This window comes from Nannospalax galili, unplaced genomic scaffold (genome assembly GCF_000622305.1).
Source record: "Nannospalax galili isolate Female #2095 unplaced genomic scaffold, S.galili_v1.0 scaffold95, whole genome shotgun sequence".
Taxonomy (NCBI): domain Eukaryota; kingdom Metazoa; phylum Chordata; class Mammalia; order Rodentia; family Spalacidae; genus Nannospalax; species Nannospalax galili.
Window position 1 is genome coordinate 6,519,355 of NW_008342393.1, and position 25,552 is coordinate 6,544,906.

The 25,552-nt window shown below is 40.8% G+C and overlaps 1 protein-coding gene across 2 annotated transcripts in view; it reads right to left on the reverse strand.

The window, feature by feature from the left end:
• Nucleotides 1–25,552, reverse strand: part of Ca10 (carbonic anhydrase 10) — a 591,432-nt gene that overhangs the window by 461,270 nt on the left and 104,610 nt on the right. For both annotated transcript variants that reach the window (XM_008838415.3, XM_008838412.3), the window contains exon 3: nucleotides 24,068–24,142. In XM_008838415.3, the coding sequence (XP_008836637.1) occupies nucleotides 24,068–24,142 (75 nt within the window). The remainder of the gene's footprint in view (nucleotides 1–24,067; nucleotides 24,143–25,552) is intronic.

Sequence of the window (25,552 nt, forward strand, 5' to 3'; positions counted from 1 at the left end):
TTTCGTGTGTGTGTGTGTGTGTGTGTGTGTGTGTGTGTGTGTGTGTGTGTACAAATGCTCACACAGGTATATAGTGTCTGTACACATGTGTATTTACATCTGCTCTCTCTGTGGGGACATGTGTAAAAGACAGAGGCTAAGACTGAGTTGTTTACCTCAGTCACTTCTCCACCTTATTGAGATACTGTCTTTCACTGAATGTAGTGCGCTCCCTTTTTTGCTCTACTGGCTTGCCAGTGTGCCCTGTGGACCTGCCTGTTTCTGCTGCCCAGCACTGAGGTTACAAGCACATATCACCGTGCTTGGCTTTTATGTGGGTACTGGAGATACAAGCTCCGGTCCTCAAACTTGCTCAGCAAAATCTTTGCCCCCAGCTCCTCAATAGGGTGATTTAAGAAAATAATAAATCTATAAATCCAGAACATTTTCACTTACAAACAAATCAAAACAAGAACATATTTACATATGAAAATCGTGTCCAATTAAATAAAAAGCAGAAGTCATTCATAAAAGAATGAACATTGGTAAAAGTCAAAATTGAAAATGTAGGAGTTAAAGAAAGAAAATTTCATAGGCCTCAGTAGAAAAAGAAATAGTAGTCATGAGAGGAGAAAAAGAACATTGAAATATGGACCAGAAGGAAAGAAAGTGTTAGAAGATAGAGCTATATACTCCAAAACCTATCCAAAATGGCAGAGTGAGGGAAGAGACAGAAGAAAGTAATGGAAGTAATAGAAGAAAATTTCCCTAAGGAATGATTTAGATATTACCTCATTTAGTCAACAAGATTAACTGAGTGCTTATATTTTGTCTGGCTAATGTTAGCATCTATAAACTACGGATCAAAATAGGAAAAACAATTCTGTCCTCTTGGAACTTGGGATTTCAGCATGCTAAGCAAATAACACACACACACACACACACACACACACACACACACCTATATCCCAGTGGCATTTATAAACTTCAAGGACAAAGGTAAAGTCTTAAGTAAGGGGCTGGAGAGAAGGCTCAGTGGTTAAGAGCACTGGCTGCTCTTGTAGAGGACCCAGGTTTGATTCCCAGTATCCACATGGTAGCTAACAACTGCCTTTAATGTCTGTTCCAGGGGATCTGACACCTCTTCTAAGGTCCATGGGCACTGTACAACACAGGTGTACTTATGTAGGCATTACACTCATACACATAAAATAAAAATAATAAATAAAAATAAGTTTTAAAAAGCTGGCAAGGTTTTAAACTAGTGGCTAACTTCATTTACCAAAGCATTGGACTTCTCTGGGACACTGTTTTCAAGGAGATCATGAAGCAATGACGAGAAAAATATTCAGGAAGGTAATTTTGGAACTAGAATTCTGTTACCAGACAAACTATCGTTCAAGTGTAAGGTCAAATAAGGAACTCTTATTGAACACCCACAGCTCAGAAATTTGATCTCTCTTATACATTTTCTGTTAAAAAAATTTAACTCTGCAGTTTCAAAAGTAATAAAGTGGGTTCAAGAACAAACTTTACAGACTTTTATTTTCTATGCTTCCACAATTTGTGGCCTTTTGTGTTCACTGCCCTCTGTTGCACGAGGGAGCTTGTTAATGAGAGTTGAGAGAAGCATTAGTATTCTCTCTACCCCTGGTTCCACTGTGTTCAGTGACCCTTAGATGTAGAAGTTCCAGTCTGCAGAGTGTGGTTCCTTGGACAGGACTCACATTAAAATCCCCCCCCCCCCCACAGGGCTCAGGGACCATTGCAGAAGAGGAAGTGGAAATATTGTAAGAACCAGGGGAGGAAGTACATGACCATATGGAAAGAGAGTCTTACAAGCTCCTGGGACCTTGTTCATATGAACTCACAGCAATGGTGTCAGCATGCACAACACCCGTGCAAAACTCAAGCAGACAAAACCCAACATAAACCTCTGGAAATGGGCAGCTGGTCCCAATCTTAGCTGAAGGACTGTTGAGTAGCTGAGCACTACTAGGTGAGAAATAGCTCGTCTTCTTTAAGAGAGGGACTCTAGATAGGCTGACTAGACCCTAGTGGATAAATTTGCACTCAGGAACATCTGGGGTCACTAAATTGATTCCATAGCCTTAACACAAACGACAAACTGTGTGAAATCCAGTGGAGGGGCTATGGGAGGGTCCCGATGGGGAAGGGGTCTAAAGATATTAAGATGTTGTGTTTGGAGTACAAAATCCAATAAAAAATATTAAAAAAGTACACACTCTAAGCTGGGTATGTTAACACATGCCCCTAAAGGCAGATGCATGTGGATCTCTATGAGATCAAGGCCAGCCTGGTCTACATAGCCCGTTCCAGGCTAGGTGGGGTTACAGGAAAACCTTATTTCAAAAAGACCAAAAGAAAAAAAAAGAAAGAATATATTCTAATATGTCTAATAGAAATAAGCCAGGAAGCAAAAGAAAAACTAAAAGGCAGTGTGATAGCTATGCAGAAGCAATCAGTCTACACAGGAACAGAACATCAGAGGATTCTGGCAAGGGTGTCTTCAAGCAAATATAGCTGCTGTAACACAGAACTGTACTTTGATTCTTAGATATGGAAGAGTGCCACATTATAAAAGTATTATGGTAACGTACTACATTATAGATATAGCTTCATTCTGATGAGAGGAAGGATAACCTTAGAAAAGGCCATTTTTTTCCCCAGAAAAAAAGGATTTAAGGAAGGTGTGGCTTAAATATATAAAATTTAAAAGGAGCATGATTGTAAGACATTGCTGTTGTGTTAGATTATTCTGGGAGGAAAAGCAGAATCTATATGAGTAAGGCAGGCAACTTCAGATGCATCACAATAGGGTTTTATAACTGGCTTTGGCCTCATCTCGTGAAGTTTCAGAGTTCAGGAGGAAGGTAGAGAGGTCTGCAGTTCAGAATATGAAGTTGTAACTGAGAAGAGGTTGGAATTAATGATGGAGATTTTGAAGTTCACATAAAGCAGGTCACTGTGAGTTTGTGAAAAGGGCTGGCAAGTCATAAGAAGCAGCACTGGATGGGCTTGTGAGATAGCTCAGTAGGTAAACGTGCTTGCTGCCAAAGCTGATGACCAGAGTTTGAGTCCTAGAACCTACACTGTAGGAGAGAACCAACTTTTGTGGGGTTTCTTCTGATCCCCTATGGAATCTGATTAGTGTCCAAATGTCCTTCAGTGTGGGCTTATCTACTGGGCCCATAAAGAGGGCCATCCCTATGAGACACTTTTTCTCTCTAAGCAGCTGTCAATTGCCAAAAGTTCTTTAGGTTGGGCTGGGATTTCTTACCCATTTCCTGATGTCTATGCTGGGATTTTGTCTGGTTTGAGCTTGCATAGGACTTGTGCATGTTGTCACCATTGCTATGAATTCATCTGAATAACTGACCAGATTTCTGGAAGATTTGGTTTCCTTGTGGTGATCTACCCCCTCTGGCTCTTACAACCTCATCTTCTGCAATGATTCCTGAGCCTTGAGAGACAGAGGTTTGAAACAGGTGTCTTAATCAGGTAGAAGCACTCTGCAGCCTCTTGTTCTCTGCACATTGGTCACTTGTGAGTTTCTGTGTTAATCACCATCTGTTGCATGAGGAAACTTCTCTGGTGAGAGTGGAGATATGCATTCATCCTATGTGTAGAGGTTGCAGACTACTTTAACTGGGGAGGGAGGGGGAGAATTTTACAGAGGGAGTGAGAGGCAGGATAAATAATGCTTAGATGATATGAAATATCAGAGGGAAATGTTCAAAGTCCTACTGAAAAATACACATACAATAAATATTTGAAGTGCATGTATATAGCTGAAGGTTATACAACAAAAAACACAGTGTCAGGCAGGAGAAACCTACCTTCAAGTTGTTGGTCAGAGTAGTGCAAGAGACTTCTAAATTAACACAGGCCATGTATTACCACAGACCTTGGTTGTCTCCCAGAACTTGACGGTAAGACCCTATTGCTGAAGACAGGCCAAACTTTGGACACAGGACTTGAAGCAATCAAGCTGGAACTGACCTGGAAGCCTTTTCCCTGAAAGCTAGCTCTCATAGTGTCCTCCGATACTATACGAACTGCCAAGGGAGAAAACCAATCAGTGATCCTACCCAGTTGTAAAGCCCAATAATAAATAACAGTGATTGACCCAGCAAACTATTGGTATTGGTTCTGTAGTGGCACTTTTATCTTGAGAGTAATCAAGAGCTATTCAATTGGAATTAAGGCCCGCTCAATGGGAAGGAATTTGTGTGGTACTGTAAACATAGCCAAATATACATGACTGAGGAGATCATAGATCCTAGAGAAAAACCTACTTCTACCTAGACCAATGTAATTTTTTTGCTTTATTTTAAATATGCATCCTCATATTTACAGACACGTATACCTTTCACTCCTCATCAAAGAAGCTTCTTTTTGCCACAAATGGAGACTTTTATAGAGTTCCCAAACTGGTAAACAGAGGGTGTCTGTGAGATGCTTAATCCCAAGTGACACATCTTCAAAGCTGTTTTAAATTAAATTTACCTAACAGCTAAAGAAGATGAACACTTTAAAAATATTTATTGGTCACATATTTTTTCTTTGAAAGTTATCTGTTTACTTTATTGACCCGTCTATTAATTGATACCCATTTGGAGGGTGGGGTTTAATTTTTTGCAGTTCTTTGTATATTCTAGATATTAGCTCTTAGTCTAAATTATCGCTGGCAAAGACTTTCTCCTTTATGTAGGTTCTCTGTTCACTCTTTTGTTGAGCAGAATTATTTTATTTCATGTTAACAAAAGTTCTCAAAGGGGGAAAAAGTGCATCTTCAAACAGAACCTTTTGCAAGGCTCATCAACTGATTTGAACTTCAGTGATTGTAGAGGGTTTGAAATGTTGCATGTACAGCGTTAATTACCGTTTATCTTGAGCCATCCTTAGCCTGCTAAATAGCCATTCCTTGGACACCTCTGGTTCTGACTTAACATCCCATGACTAACAGATTAAAATCTTTCGAAACTTAACTTTCATCAACCTAAGGGCTAAGACACCTGTCAGATAGCATCCGATGCCTATAGCTTGGCTCTATCCTGCCCCTCTGATGTCTCCACCTATGTACTGGAAGAGCAGCTTGTCTTGATTTATGGCTTTTTTTTTTTTCTGTTACTATAAAAACATCATGAAACTATTATCATTGGAACGTGGAATTTGGAGTGACCTCAGTCTGTGTTCCTGGGCCATGGTCACTCATATTTGACTCCAGAGTGAACTATCTCTTATCCCCTTTGAGGTGAGAGTTATGTTTTTGCATCAACAATACAATCCCATTTGTCAATTTTTAGGGCTGTTTCCTGTGCTACTGGGGTTCTGTTCAGAGCTTTGTTGCCTGTGACTGTCCTGTGTTTCATCTATGTTTTCTTTCAGAGCTTTCAGTGTTTCTGGTTTTAAAAGGGCTTTGATCTAGTTTGAACTACTTATTTTATAATTTTTATTTATTCTTTGAAAATTTCAGATATATTTAATATATCTTTATCATTTCCATCACTCACTCTCCTCTTCCAACTCTCCCTAGGACCCCGCCTTACATCTCACTCCCAATTTCATCTATTTCCTTTTTATCTTCCTTTTTCAAAAAATATAATTCCTTTGGGCTGGAGAGATGGCTCAGCAGTTAAGAGCACTTGCTACTCTTGCAAGGACCTAGGTTTGGTTCCTAGCACCCACATGGTGGCTAACAATCGTCAGTAACCCCAGGGAATTCGATGCCCTCTTGTGACTTCTGTGGGCATTGTATGGCATGGGTGCACTTACGCACATGGAGGCAATACACTCATACACATAAAATAAAAACAATAAATACATTAAAAAATTTTTTTATTGAGTAATAGTTTCTAATCAGACAAAGGTCCAGAGTGGAGTGAGGGAAATGGGAGGTTGGCTGACCCTAGCCTGGGAAATAAAATATTTTTACAAAAGAGAAATAATAAAATTAAAAAATATATAACTTTATGTATGGTTTTGAGGTCAACCATTGGAGCAAGAGTAACCTAATGATGGCCACACTGCAAGTGAAAGTGGTTCTTCCTCCCACACCAGCCATCAACTGCCAATGGCTCTTCAGCTGGAGGTGGGGCCTCCAGAGCACCTCCCCCATCCATGCTGGAGTTATAACTAGCTTTATCTTGTACTGGTTTAATTATTATTATTATTATTATTATTATTATTATTATTATTATTGTTATTATTTGTACAAAGGGAGACATACAGGACTAACTTCATTCTTCTGCAGGTGGGTATCCAGTTTTGCCAGCACCATTTGTTGAAAAAGCAGTCTTTCTAGTGTCCATGGCAATTTGGGTTTATCTCTGGGTTTCTGCTGTTCTATGTGTCTGTTTTGTGTGCCAGTATCATGCTGTCTTTATCACTAGGGCTCTTTGGTATGGTTTGAGCAAAGGTAATGTGATGCCTCTGGCTTGTTCTTTCTGCTTAGATTGCTTTGGCTATCCATGATCTTTCACATTTCCGAATTTTAGAGTTCTATAAAGAATGTCATTGGAATTTTGATATGAATTGCATTGAATCTGTAGATTGCTTTTGGCACAGATGAATGGATAATGAAAAGGTGGTACATATAAGCAATGGAATTTTATTCAATCATTAAGATAAAATGAAATTTGCAGGAAAATGTTTGGAAGTAGAAAAAATTATATTAAGGTAACCCAGGCTCAGAAAGACAAATACTGTATATTCTCTGTCATTGTGGATGCTAGCCTCTAACTCTTCAATATGCATATCCAGATGGGAGTAACCTTGGTAAAGGCCAGGAAGCCAGAAGGGGCCCAGAGCCTGGAAGAAAAGAGGCCCTAAGAGGAGGTAGGAGGGGAACAGGGAATGAGGAAGACAAGAGAACAAAATAGGGGGAGGGGATACTGAGGGATCCAGGAGACAATGTGGAAAGAGAGGAAAGGTGATGAGGGGAAATAAACCTGAATGAAATGTGTGTGACAACCCCATATGGAAACTGAATACTTTGTAAGCTCATTTTTAAAAAGGGAAGGAAGGACATAAGCTTGACACTTGGCAGTAGCTAGAGACCCACTTCTGTCCAGTGGGGGAGAACAGAGCTGGCAGGACAATCTGAATTTGGCATGCAAAAAATCATCACAGTCGCCAGAGAACTTAGAGTGTGGCGGTGATGAGAAAGAAACACCCCCAAACCCTGTGTTATTATCACACCAGTGACACTCTAACCCAGGTTAGGTTGGGAAGAGGAAGCTAGCTTGCTCGTGTTTCCAGATTTCTGAATAAGAGCATCCCATGGTGGATACTTGATGCATAAAAGCTTTTGTGGCATAGTCTGTCTTTTTCAGAATGTTACAGAATTCTAGATTACAGAGGCTGTAGGCATTGTCCTGTCATACTTTTATCGGCAAAAGAAGTAAGATTGATGGTTTAGAGTTAGTCTTGCTGACTTTGATTATCTTTCACCTGACAAAGAGGTAAAACCTGAGGTTAAAGCATCTTGCTGAATGTTCTATAAACAACCCCATTATCACACAACAACTCAATGAGCACTATTTACACTAGAACACCAAATTGCTGTGCAGCAGAGATGTGCCTGTGGCTTGAGAAAGCAACTAAAACATGCCTTTCAAATGGGCTTTGTCACAGGGAGAGCAGGTGGCTTTTCACATGGCTGGAAAGCCAGGGCTTATGGGGGTCAAACCTTTAAATTTCTTTTACAATAACAAAGCACATTTCGAGGTCAGAGGGCAACCATGACTCTGCTCTTGAGTATCTAGACTTTTGAATGAATTTTTAGTGACTAGAAAGTTACTGAGGCCAAGGTCGTATATAATGTCACACCTAAAATAAATGACCTTAGAACAGACACTTTTTATATACTCCAAGCAGCACAATTATTTTCTGTAGTAATCATGCAATAACCAGCCACAATAAAATTATCATTTTCTTGATTTTCCTTAGTTTCAGAGCAACTAAAAAAATACTTAAATATTTAAGATGTTACTCACAGTCAATAAAATAGCCCATCCATGAGCTCAAAATTGCCAAAATTTACTTTGCAGTTCATTCTGCTTCATGTTTTAAAACTGAAGCAGAATAAAAACTCCAAATGATGACACAGTATTGATGGATGTCACTGAAGTAATAAAAATTCTCATTCTTTGCCTTAAATATCATAATGCTATTTTTTTAAATGTCTAATTAACCAATTTAAACTCAGGAATACAGAGGACAACAGGTGTAGAAATGCCCTACAGTCTGCCACAAAAATGGAACCCTTAGGTACATGCTCCTGGAACAACATGTGTAGTTGAGTCTCTGTGTTTTGGGGAATCACTGAATAACTGAGAGTTCCTCCAATTAGCATCCTTAAAGAAAACAGAATACAGGGGCTGGAGAGATGGCTCAGTGGTTAAGAATACTGACTGTTTTTGCAGAAGACCCAGGTTCCAATCCCAGCACCCACATGGCAGCTAACAACTGCCCGTAACTCCAGTTCCAGAGGATCCGACAGCCTCTTCTGTCCTCCATGGGCATTGCACAACATGGGTACACTTACCTACATGCAGGCAATACATGCATCCACATAAAATAAAAATAATAAATAAAATATTTAAAAAAGAAAACAATACATAAGGAATAAGTAACAAAAATATGCTACTTAGAAGATGATACATATTTAATATAACTCAACAGGAGGTATGGCAACTGCTTAAGACTTAGAGCAACCAAAGAGTTTGAGGGAGGAGGAGATTTTATCACTGGCACATTTAGAATTTCCAGCACCTAGAGATAACAAAACATCAGTGAAACATTCATTAAGTTTCCACATTTTGATTCAGTTTTCTACAAAGAAACCCCTGCTGCCTAAACACATCATGGACCCCTCCCAATGGGCCTCCCTTGTTACAATGGACCCAATAGGTCTCAAAGCTCCAGAAGGGGATGATGAGGTAGAACTGTCTGGATTGATTGGTCAGAAATTGGTGAATGACACCAGAAAAGCTTCATATTTATGAGGAGAACAGGTATAAATGCCACTGTTCTAGCTAGTTTTCTCATTGCTGAGACTTTAAAAAATACCCAACAAAGGAAGGGTTTATTTGGGCTCACAGTCTGAGGGTACCATTCATTATGACAGGGAAGGCACAGTAGGCAGGTACAGGGCAATCTGGTCATATTGCATCCAAAGTCATGGGCAGAGAGTAAGTAGGGTTGGTGGTCAGTTTGCTTTCTCCTTTTTATTCAGTCAGGTATGATAGCCCAAGGGATGCTGTTGCCCACACTTAGAGTAAGTCTTCAAACCTCAGTTAACTCAATCTAAAAAGTCCCTCACAGATATGGCTAAAAATGGGGTTATTTTAAGGGGAGGGGGGAGGGAAGGTTATACAAGGAACCTAGGGGATAAAGGGAAAGAAAGAGCTCAAGAGAGGTGGGACCATAGGAGAAGGGTATTATTAAGGGAGAAATGGGAAAAACAGGGGCACCTTAAATGGGGAAAGCATAGTGGAAGGGTTAGACAGTGTGAAAGATAAATAATATCTAGCTAGTTTTATAAAACCAGAGGGAACCATAGTAGGCAACAACCTACTGACAAATTATACATGTAGCCAGATCGAAGAATGTAATATATTTCTAAGCAAGGTTTATCTGAGAGCTTTTGGTCTTTGCCCAAGCTTTATCTACATGGTACATGGTAAATAAAAGTACCAGACTGGTGGAACTAACCTTCTTGGATGTTTAACAGCCATACTATGAGGACTATACTGTTTTGGAAAGAGGGACGTAAAGGACAGTTTTTGCTGCTTTCCCTCCTAGGTCAACTAAGTTCCAGGGGACTATGAGCATCTTTCAAAATGTCCTGTAACTGTGGTGAGTCACCTGTTCTCTTGGTCAAGGAGGCTGTGGAGATCCCACCAGAGGGACCTGAACCAGTGTCCAGTCTACAAAGAGGATGGTCAACACAGAGGAAACATTTCCTCCATGCTTCCAAGTGAAGCCAGTCATGGTCAAGCAGGACCTTTGACTTATCTTCACATAGATGGAATTGGCAAAAGAAAGGAGCCAGGGGCTCCTCCAAAGGCCATGTTACCCCTGAGGAACAGATCCTTGAACGACCTTAAGAGTAAAAATATATTGGTTTATCTGGACCAATTGGAGGGTTTTAAACAACCAAAAGGAAAGAATAACCAAAGATTAATGGGGTCAATATAATTTTTAAGAGTCCATATGTATAGCTAAAGGCTACATAATAACAATGCCAGACAGGAGATACCTTCCTTTAAGTTATTGGCCAGGGTGGCCCAAAAGACTCCCAGACAGTAACCCAGCATAGAACTGGGAAAATGAACAGCAGACCCCAATCTTATGTAAAGGAATATTGACATCTGTTTGCTTCTGGATGAGGAATAGCTGATCTTCTTAAAACACGGATCTCTAGATAGGCTGACTAGATTCAGCAGACAAGCAAGCACTGGAAATTGCTGGGGATGCTGACAACACAGTGGAAAGTAACAGGGATGACAGAGTGTATGAGCTCCAGTGTTGGGGGGGGACGCTAAGAGAAAGTGCCATTTGGGAAGTCAGTATATAAATGAATAAGATTGTGTGGGATGTTCTGTATGATATACACACACAAAATCAACAGATTAAAAAACATATTTGAGGAGGAAGTATAAAAATTTACTTCATGTTAAATAGTAGAGGTGATAAACATTACCAGTGAAATCTACCTGATGACTTTGTATCCATACTCAGGTATTAAGGACCTGAGTATAACTGATTGTGACTAGTAATAATCAGATACATAGAGATTAAAGACACACATGCAAACATCTAAGTGTTAGTTGCATTAAAAATGTAGGAAACAGCATATTTAAAAAATGAAATGATGAATTTCGTTAAAGGGTAAAAACTCATTCAATTTTATGTCTTACAGGGTTTATACTGTATATTGTATAACTGTATTAAATCAACTGTGAACCTAAAAATTGACAGCCACTTTTGGAAAACATGTATCCTTGCTCTAGAATGTGTTACTAAATGTGTGTAATAAAATGCTTCTTCTAGTCATGTGGTTATTAAATAAAAAATATTAAAAGAAAGAAAAGAAAAGACAATAAAAAAGGCCCTTATAGACATGACCAGAGATTTGTCTCCTAGGTTATTCTAGATTCTATCAGGTTGACACTTGATATTAAGCACCACAACCACTATAAAGGGGAAACTCCATGTTGGATGGCTATGACTTGACCCAAACAAACTGTCTGTGCTAACAAATATGCAGATTTATGTATGTTTACTGAAGTTGTATCTCTATGTGTAATGTGCTACTGCTAGAATACATTTTAAAATATTTTATCTATTGTTTTTATTTTATGTGTATATGTGTTGACTGCATGTATGTAAGTGCATTCATGTTATGCAATGCACTCAGAGGTCAGAAGATGGCATTGGATCTTCTGGACTGGAGTTATGGATGGTTGTAAGCTGCCAAGTGGGTGCTGCGAACCAAACCTGGGTCTCCTGAAAGAGCAGTCAGTGCTCTTAGCTGCTGAGCCATCTCTTTAGCCCCTAGAAAACGTATTTTAAAAGCCCTCAACATTATAAAGACGTATTAGCAACTCGACATAATGGCAAAACTGAAGAAGTCTCTTTCCTTGAAACTGTGAGAGGACTAATGAAAAATAATGGTACTAACAAAAATATTAATACTTGTGTACAAACTATGGCTTAGCAGAAGGCTCACATGTAGAAGTGGTGTTACTGAGAGGGTATTGGATTATAAAGACATTAAGTTCATCAATGGGTTAGTTCATTGATTAGTTCATAGATAAATAGGATGTTGAGGAGTGGGCCTTGCTTCAGAAAGTGGGTCATTGAAAGCGTGTGTCCTAGTTTGTTTCTCCATTGCTGTGACAAAATACTCTGACCAGTACCAACTTGGGGAGGAAAGGATTTATTTGGCTTACATTTCCCAGGTCACAGTTCATCAGGAGCCCAAGGTAGGAACTCAGGGCACGAACCTGGAGGGAGGAGCTGAAGCACAGGCCATGGAGGAACGCTGCTTATTGGCTTTCTTCCCTGGCCCCTGCTCAGCCTGCTTTCTTATGCACACAGGCCCACCTACCCAGGGGTAGCACCAATCACAGTGGGCTGGGCCCTCCCACATCACTCAGTAATCAAGAAGATGTCCCACAGACATCACCACAGGCTAGTTCAATGGAGGCAATTCCCCAATTGAGGGTCCCTGAAGCCAGGTGTGTCAAGTTGACACTAAAGCTGTCCAGTACAGCATGCTTCTGCTCTCTCTCTCTCTCTCTCTCTCTCTCTCTCTTCCTTTCTGATTTTCCTGGTCATCATGAGATAAGCAGCCTCCTTTGCCATATGTTCCTGATGTCACGATATTTTCCCTAACCACAGACCTGTTGCAATGGAGGCAGCTGACCATGAACCATTACCTTTGAAACCATGATCAAAACAATTCTTTCTTTTAAACTGCTTATATTTTCTGTTTTATTAAAATATTGGAAATTCATCTGAAATGCAGTTATTACTGTCTTATTTTGCAAATGAGTAAAATGAGGCTCTGAGACATTGGACAACTTCCAAAGATCACACAGTTGGTATGTGATAGATTGTGATTCCAAGCTTGATTTTCTGAGCCCAATGCACTTTTTGTTAGGCAATTCTGAAGGGTTGTAATAATAGGGACCATCATAAGTGGAATGCTTATTGCTTACAAGAAGGTTACAGTCTGTTGGTCAGTAGTAGTTGAGATCCCAATCTGTTTGATCCACCCATACTGCTGTTTTTCCCCTTGTCTGTCTGGCAGGTGCCATCATTTCTAAAGTCCTGGCTCAGGACTTCTCCCGTTCATCTATGAAACCATCCCTAACAGAGGATTAGTTGTTTTCTCCTTTATTTTCCCAATGGACCTCACCATACCTGCCTCACATACATTATCAGGTGAAATATGTTTTTAAATTTAACTGTGACCTCCAAAGATGAGAAGCTGTAGTTTATTCTAATTTGTATTCCCGGGATCTAGCAAGTTGTTTGGCACATATCAGGCTCACGGCAAATTTTGAACAACAGGCATCCAATTTCTGGGGGAAAAACAAGACAGAATCTATTTATGATTGAGAGTGAGTCTAAGTAGTATCTGTCACTATCCCATACAGAGAAGAATGTGCTCATTAGGTTCTTGCTGCCTCTTAGATACTAGAGATCAGAAATGGAGAGAGACTTACATCACAGACTCTGCTTCCAAACACCAACATGTAAAAGATAAAATTATCCTGTGATAAAATCAAACACAGGTGTGTTTACTCACCCACTTCATGCTCAAGAAAATATGATAGGTAAAGTAAGAATTCAGTTCTTGTTTACACTGACTACTTATACAGACTGGACATTTCCCTGAGCAGACAGTATGTCACAGGTTGTTTTTATACTTGTTTGATTGTTTTTTGAAATTTATTTTGTTTGCTTGTTTTTAATGCCAGATGCTCTCCTAGGAAGACACTGAAAGAAAATTCTCTCCTGAAACAAATTATCACATATAGTTTTGAAGTAAATAAAATGATCTCATAAAACTATGTATCAGTAGAGGCTTTGGAGTAGACTTGTTGAAGAGATACTACAGACCAGTAAAAACAACCCATGTTCCATGTCTGGCTCCACCATTCACCACAGTGGTTAAACCTCTATCTCTGATGAATCTTTCATACCCATTCTTTGGAGAGAATGGATGCTTTTGCTAGGCAACACAGTCTCACAAATGAGATGTGATGAAAATGATGGTGTCCTTCTTTGAAACTTGTTCTAAAGCTCACAATATCAGTGTGTTCATGAGAAAAGCATTAAACAAACACAAACTAAGGGGCATTTTATCAATTACATGGCAAACTATAAAGAAACATTGAGAAACTTTCATCACCCAGAAAGGAACTTTATTGGAAATGTTGGGATACCTAAAACAGTCTAGAAACTAGTTAGTAGCTGCATATCCAGGTTAGCTTCTAAGTTGTGACAAAGGAAAAGTACATATTCATGTTAGGGTATGTGAGAATTCCCTGTATCACCTCTGGAACTTTTAGTAAATCTAAAATTTCCCCCCAATAATTTATTTCAAAGGATGACAATTTGAAAGCACTCCTAAAATGCAGCAAATGGTATACAAATGCTAGATGATGCCTGGACACAGATCTACGTTGAATTTTGAGCAGATTAATCTAGCATAGTATCATATCCATTGATTTATTTTGTTGTTGTTTAACTTACTTCTTAAATAGAAAATAATGGGAACTAGACTGTGTTTCATCCAAGAAGTAGTATCTTCTCTTAATCATACTTAAACAACTTGTAACGGAGGAGCACTGGATAAGGAGGAAAGTACACTCATTTCTAGACCTGCTTCTATCCACTGCAAAGTTAGTCAATAATTTCATCTGACTTAATTTGCTTCCTCATGTGGAAGAAGAAGAATAACAGTGCAAATGTGGTTTAGGTTGAAAGAAGTTATGTGAGAGGCAACTATAAAATAATACACGTATGTGTCATCTGTGATCAGTTACTGTGCTTCCATGAGCTTTGCAGATGATATATTGAAAGTAGACAGAGCAACTATCTTCCCTAAATGCCCATATCTTAATCCTCAGAACCTTTGTGTATATTACTTAGATGGCAAAACAGACTTTGCAAATTTGATTAGGTCAAGGACCATGAGATTTGGAGAGCATTCTGATGTTATCTAGATGGACTGAATGCAAACACAAGGTTTTGTTTTTGCTTTGTTTTGAGACAGGGTCTCACTAGGTAGCTCAGCTGATTTGGGTTTATGATACGTCTACCTCAGTCTCTTGAGTGCTGGGATTATAGGTATGTAGCACCATGTCCAGTGACAGTTCCTCTATGTGGGATCCTGGCATTTCAGAGCCTGAGAAAGGGATCTGACAATGGAAACAGAAGCTAGGGTCATGTCAGGAAGGGGCCAAGGCCAAAGGATGCTGGGGGCTCCAGAAGATGTGAAAGAGAATGAAACAGACTCTTCTCAGAGCCTGTAGAAAGTATGTAACCCTGCTGATACTTTGATTTCAGGACTTTCAACTTTTAGAACTATCAGACAATAACTCTGTATAGGTTTTAGTCATTAAATTTGCCATAATTTGTTACAAAAGCCATAAGAAACTAATGCAATGTCTTTATATATGAATTGGCATGATCAGAGATTGTTGAGGGTAGATAAACTTACTGGCAGTGGAATCCTCTTCCATCTAGGAAGTGACTGAGTCGGGGTTGGTATAATCACACGGTGAGTTTCTGAGAGGAGGAATTCTCTATTTTTAGTTACGTAGGTGTCAGAGTCAGGAGGGCCTGTTGGCCAAAGGAGCAGAGGTAGGGAAAGGGGAGAGGCAAGCACTGAGCCTGTGTCAGTAGCCACAAGACACAGACTCTAAACATGAGAACGAGGCCTCAGTGTGGAGAGGCAATAGGAGCCAGGGTCTCGAGCCAGAGGACAAAAGGGAGCATGGTTGGAGAAGCAAACTGGGCTGGTCTCTAGATAGAGCCCTAAAGGGTGCTGTTATAAACAGCCTCCCCATGTCTTTTCTCTATACTAGAGAGCAGCTCTAGCTCTGCCAGTGAGGTTTTCAAACCACACCCAGAGAGTTATATAGAACATCCATCCCTGTCCAATTAGTGTTGCCCATATGTGTATGTGTGTAGGACTGAACACTTGGGCATGGGCAACCCAACCTTTAAGGTTGGCTGATCCCTCTCTCAGCAGCTGTTAAATGCCTGTAGCTCCTTGACTAGGGGTGGGCCTTGTGAGCTTTCCCCATTCGTGCCTGGAATATTGACTGATATGATCCACTGCTGTAACTGTCAAGAGCTCATGAGTGCAGCATCCCTATCACATCCAGAAGACACTATTTCCCAGTAGCTCGCTCAGCACTCTGGCTCTTGCAACATGGCAGTCCTTCTTCCATGATATTCCATGGCTCTTGGGTACAGGGACTCTGTTCTAGATATCCCATTTGAGGATGTCTACTCCACATTTATTTAGGACTGGGCATTTCAGCAGCAGCTTTTGTGGTCTTTTGCACAAAGGAATGAGAGCCGCTGTGGGCAGCCGCATTCCAAGATGGTCCCAGAATTCCCAGTCCCAAGAGTATACAGCTTTAGTATGGGTGGGTTTTTAAACTGATGGGATTTCTTACTCTATCTGGCTAAAATGAAAGACTTTTACAGATATCAATAATGTTTTCCATCAATTGACTGTGAGCTAATAAAGTATTATTGTGATTGAATTTGATTTGAGTGAAAGAGAGTTTAGAACTTCCCATAGCTCCCAGGCACAGATTCAAAGTGAGAGAGCTACCTTGAAGAAGCAAATAGCCAATGAGAAGGGTGAGCCCACTTAAGCCAAAACCCTCCACCTAGAAAGAAGCTGGATTCTTCCAGCTTTCTGTCTGAGTGCAGCTCCAGATGTGTGAGTTGGAACGATACCTTTGACAGTCTATGAGATTCCTTGAAGAGGACCCAGCTAAGCCAGCTCAGATTGTCCTTAAGAATCGAATCTGTAGACAATGTGTGTCACTTTAAGCTGCTGAGTAAGTGGTAATTTTTAACATAGCAATAGAAACCAGGCAGGTACTATTTACTACATGGAAAAATAAGAGGGATATGCATGGCTCAGGAGGAATTCACTTTCCTGCTTGCTTTCCTTCCAGGGATTGCTGCGGAAAGAAGAGCTCTTTTCATCATCACCCGTTGCATTCCTGACACTTATTTAAACAAAGAAAACTGGCCATTTTGAAAAGCATGGTTAATTAGACGTCAGTATGCAACCACAGGTGGTTGGAGATAATTACATTCATCTTCTAATAGTCTTGAGATTTAAAGGCTACTCAGCAAGGAAAGACCGGAAAATAGTGTGCTGGGAGAGTTCACTGTCTGAGATGAGCCATTTCTAACTGATTTTAGGGTAAGCAGCAGAGGATGATGTAGTGAGCTAATGAAACCTCTTAGCTCCCATCCTGATCATAAATATTAATAACAATGACAAGGTCCTCTGTTGATTTTTCAGATGGCCAAAGACTCAGTGTCATGATCCCAGAGTGATATCTAAATCTCCAGAGAGCAGTAATTGCTCACAGCTGTTTCCTTGTCCTCCGGTTATTTCCAGGACCTCTATTCAGTCCGAGTGTGGTCTCTAAGCCCTTCCGTGATCCCAAGTCTGACCACTTCCACTGTCCAGCTCTCTTTTCCACTCTCTTTCCTCTGTTACTTTATACTCAGACCAGTGACCTTTGTCCTGTTTCTCACACATGTCTTTGCCCATATTTGTCATCACAGAGGCTCATTTTTTTCTACCTGGAATGATTCTATAAGTCATTTTTCAGACTGGTAGTGTCCCTTCTAAATCTGTCTTAATTTCCTGTGGCTTCACAGGGAGGTCCTCCCTGAAGGCCAGACTTTTGCTACTGGACCTTAAAAGCATGCACTAGTGGCCAATGAGATGGCTTAATGGGTCTGTGAATACCTGAAGCCATCCCCAGAACCCACATAAAAGTGAAAGGAAAGAACCAATTCCATAAAGCTGTCTTCTGTCTTCTATAGACATGTAGTGGCAAGCACATGCCTGTATACATACTATTTAGATACACAATAACTAAATAAAATAGAGTGCTTTTGCTTTGAATTATATAATTATTATATTATATAATTATATACTATATATGAATTATATATTATTTGAATAAATAGCACTTTACTGATGTTTATTATCATTACTGATATTATTTTATATATCACTTCAAGGGCTAAGGAACAGCCATTTGCAGTTAGTCTTTTCTTTCTGCCTCTTTCTTTCTTCAGGGTCTGTTCTGACCCAAGGTAATTTAGCAGATGTTGAGTGTCTGCTGTAGACCTGCACTGCGTCCCAGAAGGACAGGTAGTATGAAGAGAGGGGGGACTCTGCCCTAGATAAGCTGACATTATTAGACTCTTCACTCTTCCTGTCTTAGCTCACAGTATCTCTTTTTCTTTGCTTGAATGCTGCCATGCTTTCAAACTCTTCCTTGGCCCTTTGAGGCCTGTAGGCTAAATTCCAGGCTCTCAGCTAATCCAACCCTTGCTGCACTCCTAGTCTTAATGCACTGAGCTCCTGCTGCTCCAGTGAGCCACACCTTTCCAGGCTTCCAGGCCGTTGCCTCTCTGAAATACTACTTCATCTCTTCCTCCCCAGCAGGATGTGACCAAGTTTCATATCCTTGCCTCTCCTGGGATGCCCTCCTTGACTTCACAAACTTGGTAACCTGTGAATGCCTTCTGAAAGAATCCTGGAAACCTTGTAAAAATAGCAGACATCCATCCATTTTCTCCCTTTACCTCCAGGGACTTGAGGCCACAGTGCAACTTCTTTGATCTTTATCCCCCAGGATCAAATGTAGCTTTGTTGAAAGCAAGTCCCGGGAAATAGTACATGAATGTGCTGAGGAGCTCAGGTCTGTCTAGCAACCTGGAATGGGGCTTTGAAGTCGGTAGAATCCAAGGTGGGTATTCACGTGCTTTAGACCTTTATAAAGGTGGAAAAGTACACATTCCATGGATTGTAATCCAAGGCTTCAGGAGAGAAGCAAGTCCCAGATTCTGTTTCAGTCAGAAAAGGAAGAAGTAGGCTCTCTTGCTAGCATTATCACCTAAAGCAGGTGCTAGGGTATGTGGTGGCTGCTTTTTATTTTTAGTACCTATTTGTAGTCTCCCACTACGTTGCAAGCCCCAGAACTTAGAAGTCATCTCTTTTTGTAGTAACAGTCCCTAGTATAGTGTCTCCTTCAGAGAGAAGATGCTCATTTTCTTGCTGGAGAAGTAAAATGTGAATAGATTGTTTACCACATTTCCCTAAATGTGGTAAATACATATGTGTATTTATGCTAAAGTACAAATGTGTTATATGCATGCAATATATTTATAATATGCATATTTTATATATTTTATAGATGCTTTCAATGATACTAAACAGAATTTCTGCTGATTCCCTAATAACAGCATTAAGATAATGATTTTAATTTTTTTTGTGTGAACATACATATTTTATTTAATCACCTGTTTTTTGCCTCTTATTGTTTGATGACAATTTCATGCATTTATACATTGAATTTTGATAATTTTCACATCACCTCCTTCCTTCTCTCTCTGGAACCTTCTTCTCAACAAATACCTCGCCTACTTTTATGGGTTTTTTTTTTTCGTAGTGACCTACTGAATTTAATAAGAGTTATCTGTCCAGTATGTGTAAGTAGTTATTTAGTGGAGCAAGTGTAACTCATTCATGGCTGTACCACTAAAGAAACTGCATCCCTTCAACAGTCAAGAGCTGCCCAGAGTTTAGGCCCATCACCATTCACCATGGATCATGGAGGAGCTAATATTCTCGGTTTTATAGTCCTTGCTTAGAAGTTTTTCAACCCTCACCTGGATAATTAAAGGAAAAGTAAGCAAACAAACATAAGTCTGGTTGATTTTTCTGTCTCTGCTACCTTCATTGTGGTATGGTCCATTCCTATGACTGGGACCATGACTTGTTTTCTAGAACACCCTTTTAACTGTTCCTCCCTACCTTAGAAGTGTCTTAGCACTCTTTCCTTTTTAGAGTTAGTATATAGCCCTAAATAGTGAACAAATGTGTGTCATATTCTGCTGTACCAACCATGTATGCCAGCTTCTTCATTCATCATAGTCTACCTGTGTTCTGTTTTTTTCAGCACTAGAAACACCACTCCTCAAAGCTGTAGACATGTCCCATCTTCTTTTCCTGTGCTCTTGGACATTCTTAATATTCTCATCCTTCCATACTTTGAGCAATACTAATATTGTCAAGCCACAGTCCTAACTTCCTTCTCTCCGTCAGCCTTAAACACTTGAAACTGGAGGAATACTATGGTTGTTTAAATAAGAAATGCCCCCCCCCCATAGGATCAACTATTTGAACACTTCTCCTGGTTGGCATTATTTGGGGAGGTCATGGAACCTTAGCCATGCTGTGAGAGCTCACTTGAAGTTTCTCTTTGCTTCATTTCTGTGGTACAAAATGTAACCCCTTACTTTTCTGCTCCTTGCTACTGTAGAACCCTGAGACCCTCTTCAGACCCCCACTAATTGCTCTTTTAGCTTCTGTAAAATGCTTGGCTGCTGCTTTAGACATGCCTAGACATACCCTGGCATGCCCTGACCCCTCCTGCTATTCCCCACCCCCCTTCCAGGAAACTATAGATTAAGTAAGCCTGAGCATAAAAACTGCCCTATAAGGTAAAAACAGAGACTCCTGGCCCCACAGGTAACAGTCAACACATTCCACAGCCCTGAGAATAGCACCTACCAATAAGAAACTTCCAGGGCTGCATCTTATACATCCAATCGGTTTAAAATTATGTTGGTGTGTGCAGGCTCCTCAAACCAACCAAAATGTATCTTCGGTATCCCCCCCTCCCCTTTGTCTAAAACCTATAAAAGGTTCCACTCTCCCTTACACTGGGCTCTCAGCACGAATCCGTTGAGTTGGTGAGGTCTGAGAGCCTGAGCTTAAGCCCGAATAAACCATAAACCTTTGCTTTTGCATTTTAGTGTGTTGGGTCCTCGGTGGTCTTTTTGGGGTCCAGTGGATGGGGTACAACACTACCATATCTCTCTATCATGACAGACTCTTATCTCTCTGTAGCCATGAATCAAAACAGATACTTCCTTTTATAGGTTGCCTCAGTCATGATATTTTATCACAGCAACAGAAAAGCAAGTAAAACAAATATAATGGCCAGAAAGTAACAGAAAGCCCAGCACAAACTGCCTCAAACAATAAGTCTGTAATCTCAGTGAACAAGATCACTGAGAGGCAATCCCATGGTTAATTCAATCCTCAAGTGGACCAAGAAAATATGGATTCCAGGCCAATGAGATAGCTCAGCAGGTAAAAGATCTTGCTCCTCAAGCCTGACAATTTGAGTTTCACTAAAAAATAAATTAAAAAAAACCCATGGTGGAAAGAGAGAAATGACTCCCAAGAGTTGTTTCAGACACACGCGTGCGCGCGCGCGCGCACACACACACACACACACACACACACACACTCACACCATATCATGTGTGCATATATACGCACATCACATACACAATAACAATAAAATGACTTAAAAGCTATGTGGGTTCTTGCTTTCCATTCTGTTCTCTTTAGTGTGGCTTTTGTACTCAAGTTTATTTACCAAATGTCACACTAAGCCATTGATAGAACTAATCACGTCTACATGTAATCAGTTCTCCTAAAAAGGAGAAGTGAGAAAAGGAGGGATGTATAGGAGGGAGGGAGGGAGGGAGGTAGAGAGAGAGAGAGGAAGGAATTTTTATATATGATTTTAGAGATTGATTTCAAAGGTGTTGTTATTGAAAAATAAACAGCAACACTATAGGCACATTTGGCCAAATATCTGGCAGTGGTGCTGTAGCCATCACATAAATTAGCCACCACAGAGCCTAAGCTAATTGCTGGCAAGAAAGGAAAGAAATCACTATGGCTGCTATAGACATGAAAAAGACCTCTTTCCCCAAGTATTTGGCAGTGTGGAGGGTGAATGGTCTAACAAAATCTGGGCTTTTGCAAGGCAGAGCCTGATGAAGGTGAGGTTAATTGAAGGCACATATTTGAGCGGGTTAACAAGGTCTGATATACACCCTGTAGGCAGAATTATGATGGTCTACCTGTTGTATAGCCATATTATACTGGTTCTCCGGAGTCATACCTCTGGTGTGTCTTCCTCTTTTGATGGTGGATTAAATTTCAGTAAGAACCACATACCAGCTACATCTCTATTAACCCCAAACACAATGCTCTGCATCAGGCAAGTGTTCCATACATGCTACTAAACTTGACAAAGTGGAGCATTATGGGACCAAATTAACCATTTATTTGCCATTGCTGTGGAGTTCATATGTTTCTACCCACTACAAGTTTTGTTGAAGCCATGAGTCATAGCTCTTATGCCAAGTAGGCTTCAGTTGGAAATGAAGCAAACTAAAACTCTTAAATCACCATCAATGGAAGGATAAAATTTCTTCTCTATAGTCACTTTAGAAACATCAAGCAAGTCACAATAGGGCTTTGAATATATGTGAAGAGAATCAGACAACTGAGGGGAACAGAGTATGGGGCAGAAAGGAGAAATATGGTAGTGGCCATTCGCTGCTACCTACAGGCTAGTTAGTCACTGCAAACGATGCTCACTGTAGAGGTAGAAACAATTTAGAAAGGCATTACAAACTGGCAGGAATCTCGATCTCCTTTGTTGCTCTAACTCCATAATCAACAGATACAAAAAATTTAATTATTAATATAATTTCTGAGCTATCATGAATAAGAAAAACAGTTTCTCCAAACAAGATGTAAATCTTCTATATGGTGAAAAGAAATGCCCCCAATTATAAGTATCAAATGGCAGTTGTCTATATCATTTTAAGTAGACATAGCAGATATAATTTGCATATAACCTGGCTGTTTCTGGGTGAATTAGGCCCGTTTCTGTGTACACATGGCTAAAGACTATTGTGCCGTAGCACATTTGCATAGTTGGTAATCTTGATCTCTGAGGATCTCTGGCTTTTTGCCTGGGTTGCCTACTCTCTTTCACCATGCCCGTTTCCCTCCTGTCAAACACTCCAGTAGCACTTATTATTGCCCCATGATACACATGAGAAAAGAAATGCTGTAAGAAACTTTATGAGTATTTTATCTTTGTATTGCACATATAATAAACTCTACAGAGGACTAGAACAAAGGCACAGAAGTCAAGAATGAACCAGATTGTGGGGACATAAAGGCCCCACCTTGCATAGGTCCTAGAGGGAGTTACTGGGGGCACGGCCTGGCTTGCTTTGAAAGTCTGAAGAATACTTCGGCACTGCTGAGGAGTGCATGATCAGCGCGTGACCATCCTTAAGATACACCCTGGCGGGGGAGTTCCAGGTGTCTTTATAAGCTTTGTAACACCTGTAATAAATGAGTCCCTGCCTGACTAGGCTCACCGTTGCGTCTGAGTGTCCCCGGATATTGGGGGTGGCGTGGGCTGGCGAACGGTGTGCTTACTCATCCCCAATCATCACTGTGCCGGGGGTCCCTGTTCGAATCCCCGGTACCAGATAACCCCGGACAGTGAACATTTCATCTGTTTCTAAGAATAGAAACCCCTCTGACGCCGTTGGAGTTCTGTTGCCAAGGATGAATGGGGACCACACAAAGTCGTGAGAGCTTCCTTTCTGTCTCTCACATCCAGGCAGTTACAAGTATTCTGGGATATGTCACCCTCTCCTGCCTTCCTTCTTTCACACTTTTGCTCTGGTTGAAGCTTCCATACCTTCTGAAATCTTTGCAGGATGAGGACCACCATGAGGGTAAGAAAAGAGGGAGGAAAAAGGGCCACCTGCCTTCCTTCTAAACTAAAGTCATGGTGTGTTCCTGGCTATACCTGGTCTTTGGCTCTCTGTCTGCATGCTGACAGTATCCACATCACCTGTTAGTTTTAGCTGGTGCTTGGCCTGATTTGCTGAGCATGGGTGCTATTGCAATGACAGTGACATCCTGCATCCCAGCAAGCTTCGCTGCCATGGTCAGCCTTTTCATATTTCCTTCCTCCCTGAACCAGGTGTGACAGATAGAGCTCTGCCCTCAGTTTTCCAACACCCTCTCCCTGGAAACGCCTGTTGCAAGAGGGGAGAACCTTGGGATTACATGCTCTGTGTTCGGTTTAAGTTCTCACTCAATAAAACTTGTCTTAATGGAATATTTTTCCAATGTATAAGTAAGACTATGGTTGACTTTCATGACATCTTTCAGGCCACTTCTCGAATGTTTCGAGAAGTAATGCCGATTCTCATCCAAGTAATATTTTAATTTTTAAAATGATTATTTGTTATAAATATGAGTACAGTGTAACAATTTGATGCATCTGAGTATTTCTATCTCCTTAAAATGTTTAAAGAAAACATGCTTAAAAATCAAAATATATAACAGTAAATGCATATTTACCTGGAACAAAGCTTCCCTGGACCACCTCCTTGTATGCCCACCAGCCTTCATGGATTTTTGGTGAATTTTGTTGTGCTAAAAGAAAAACAAAAGGGAAGAATAACTAAGGTGATAGCACAGAAGTATCCAGCTGCCTGAGTAGTAAGGTAAATATCATAACATAACCTTTGTTCTGCCCCCAAAGCCACACTACTTAATCATACTCCTTTACATTCCTTTCCCCCCAATATATCAGTAGTATGTAAATATATTATAATAGTTTTTTATAAAAGATATGTGGATATTTTTATGGCAATAAGGAACACTATATTTGTTTAACTGCTCTCTTTTTTTAAATCTTACCCCCTCCACACACACATAAGGGATCACACATGCATACACACAGACACACACAACATCCACTTTCTGGACTCAAAAAGAAGAGGCAGAGAGCATCCATGACCCAGGCAACAATGTTGAATGTGCATAGACGCCTTATGTTGGAGAGACTGGGAGTACACTGAATATCCAAGCTAGAAGACTGTGGGGGACAGCCAACCACGGTCCTCAAGTCTCAAGAAGCTAAAATTAAGAACATAAGTCTCTCCCGGGTAAGTCAATCACGCCCGTGTGCCTTGACTCCCCCAGCCTCATTCACCCTCCCATCTCCCCTGCCCGTCTCTCCTCCTAGCCTGGGTCCTGTCTCATTCCTTGTCTTGGGGCCCCAGATACCTGGGGAACCACCACTGCTTCCTCCTGCTCCTGTGCATCCAGACCAGTCCAGGTCCTTCTCGGGTCCCCAGGAGCCCTCTAGGCCTGGTACTGCCCTCACCACCCTCTGCTTCCCTGGGATGCACAACCCACCAGCCTCTCTCCCTGGAACCCTCGGGGCCTGGTCCTGCCCTCACCTCCCTCTTCTTCCCTGGGCTGCACAACCCACCAGCCTCTGGACACTGGGGCTGATCTTTCCTCTTACTGATCCTTTGCATCCAGACCAACCAGTTCCTCAGTGCAGTCCCCAGGAGCCCTTGGGGCCTCTTCCCACTCCCATCTCCCTTTGCATCTCTGGCTGGCATGGCCATCAGCGGCCCTAGACCAGCATCTTTCCTGGGCCCTGCTCCCAGGCCAGTCCAACCTCCAAATTCCTAAGGCCAAAATCTTTCCTGGAGGGAGCCAGACCTTAGGAGAAAGCCTGAGAGCATCTGATCGTCATCTGACTTGGGCCTCTGTGGGAACTCCTGAAGACAAAAGCAATCTGGTCACTCCAGAACCAGAAGCTTAGACGAGCCAGCTTTTCATGCCCAAAAAGTAAACCACAAAGACACACAAAGTTTACAAAAAGAAACAGACCTAAACGTGAAGGTTTGAGCCTCACACAAGAATCAGAAACTACCAAAGAAATTCATATGTCGAAATCACAGGGAAAAAATAATAACATGAAAAACCAAAATAACATATCCCCACCAAATACCAATAGTCCTCTAGAGGAGTACAATGAGAACCCCC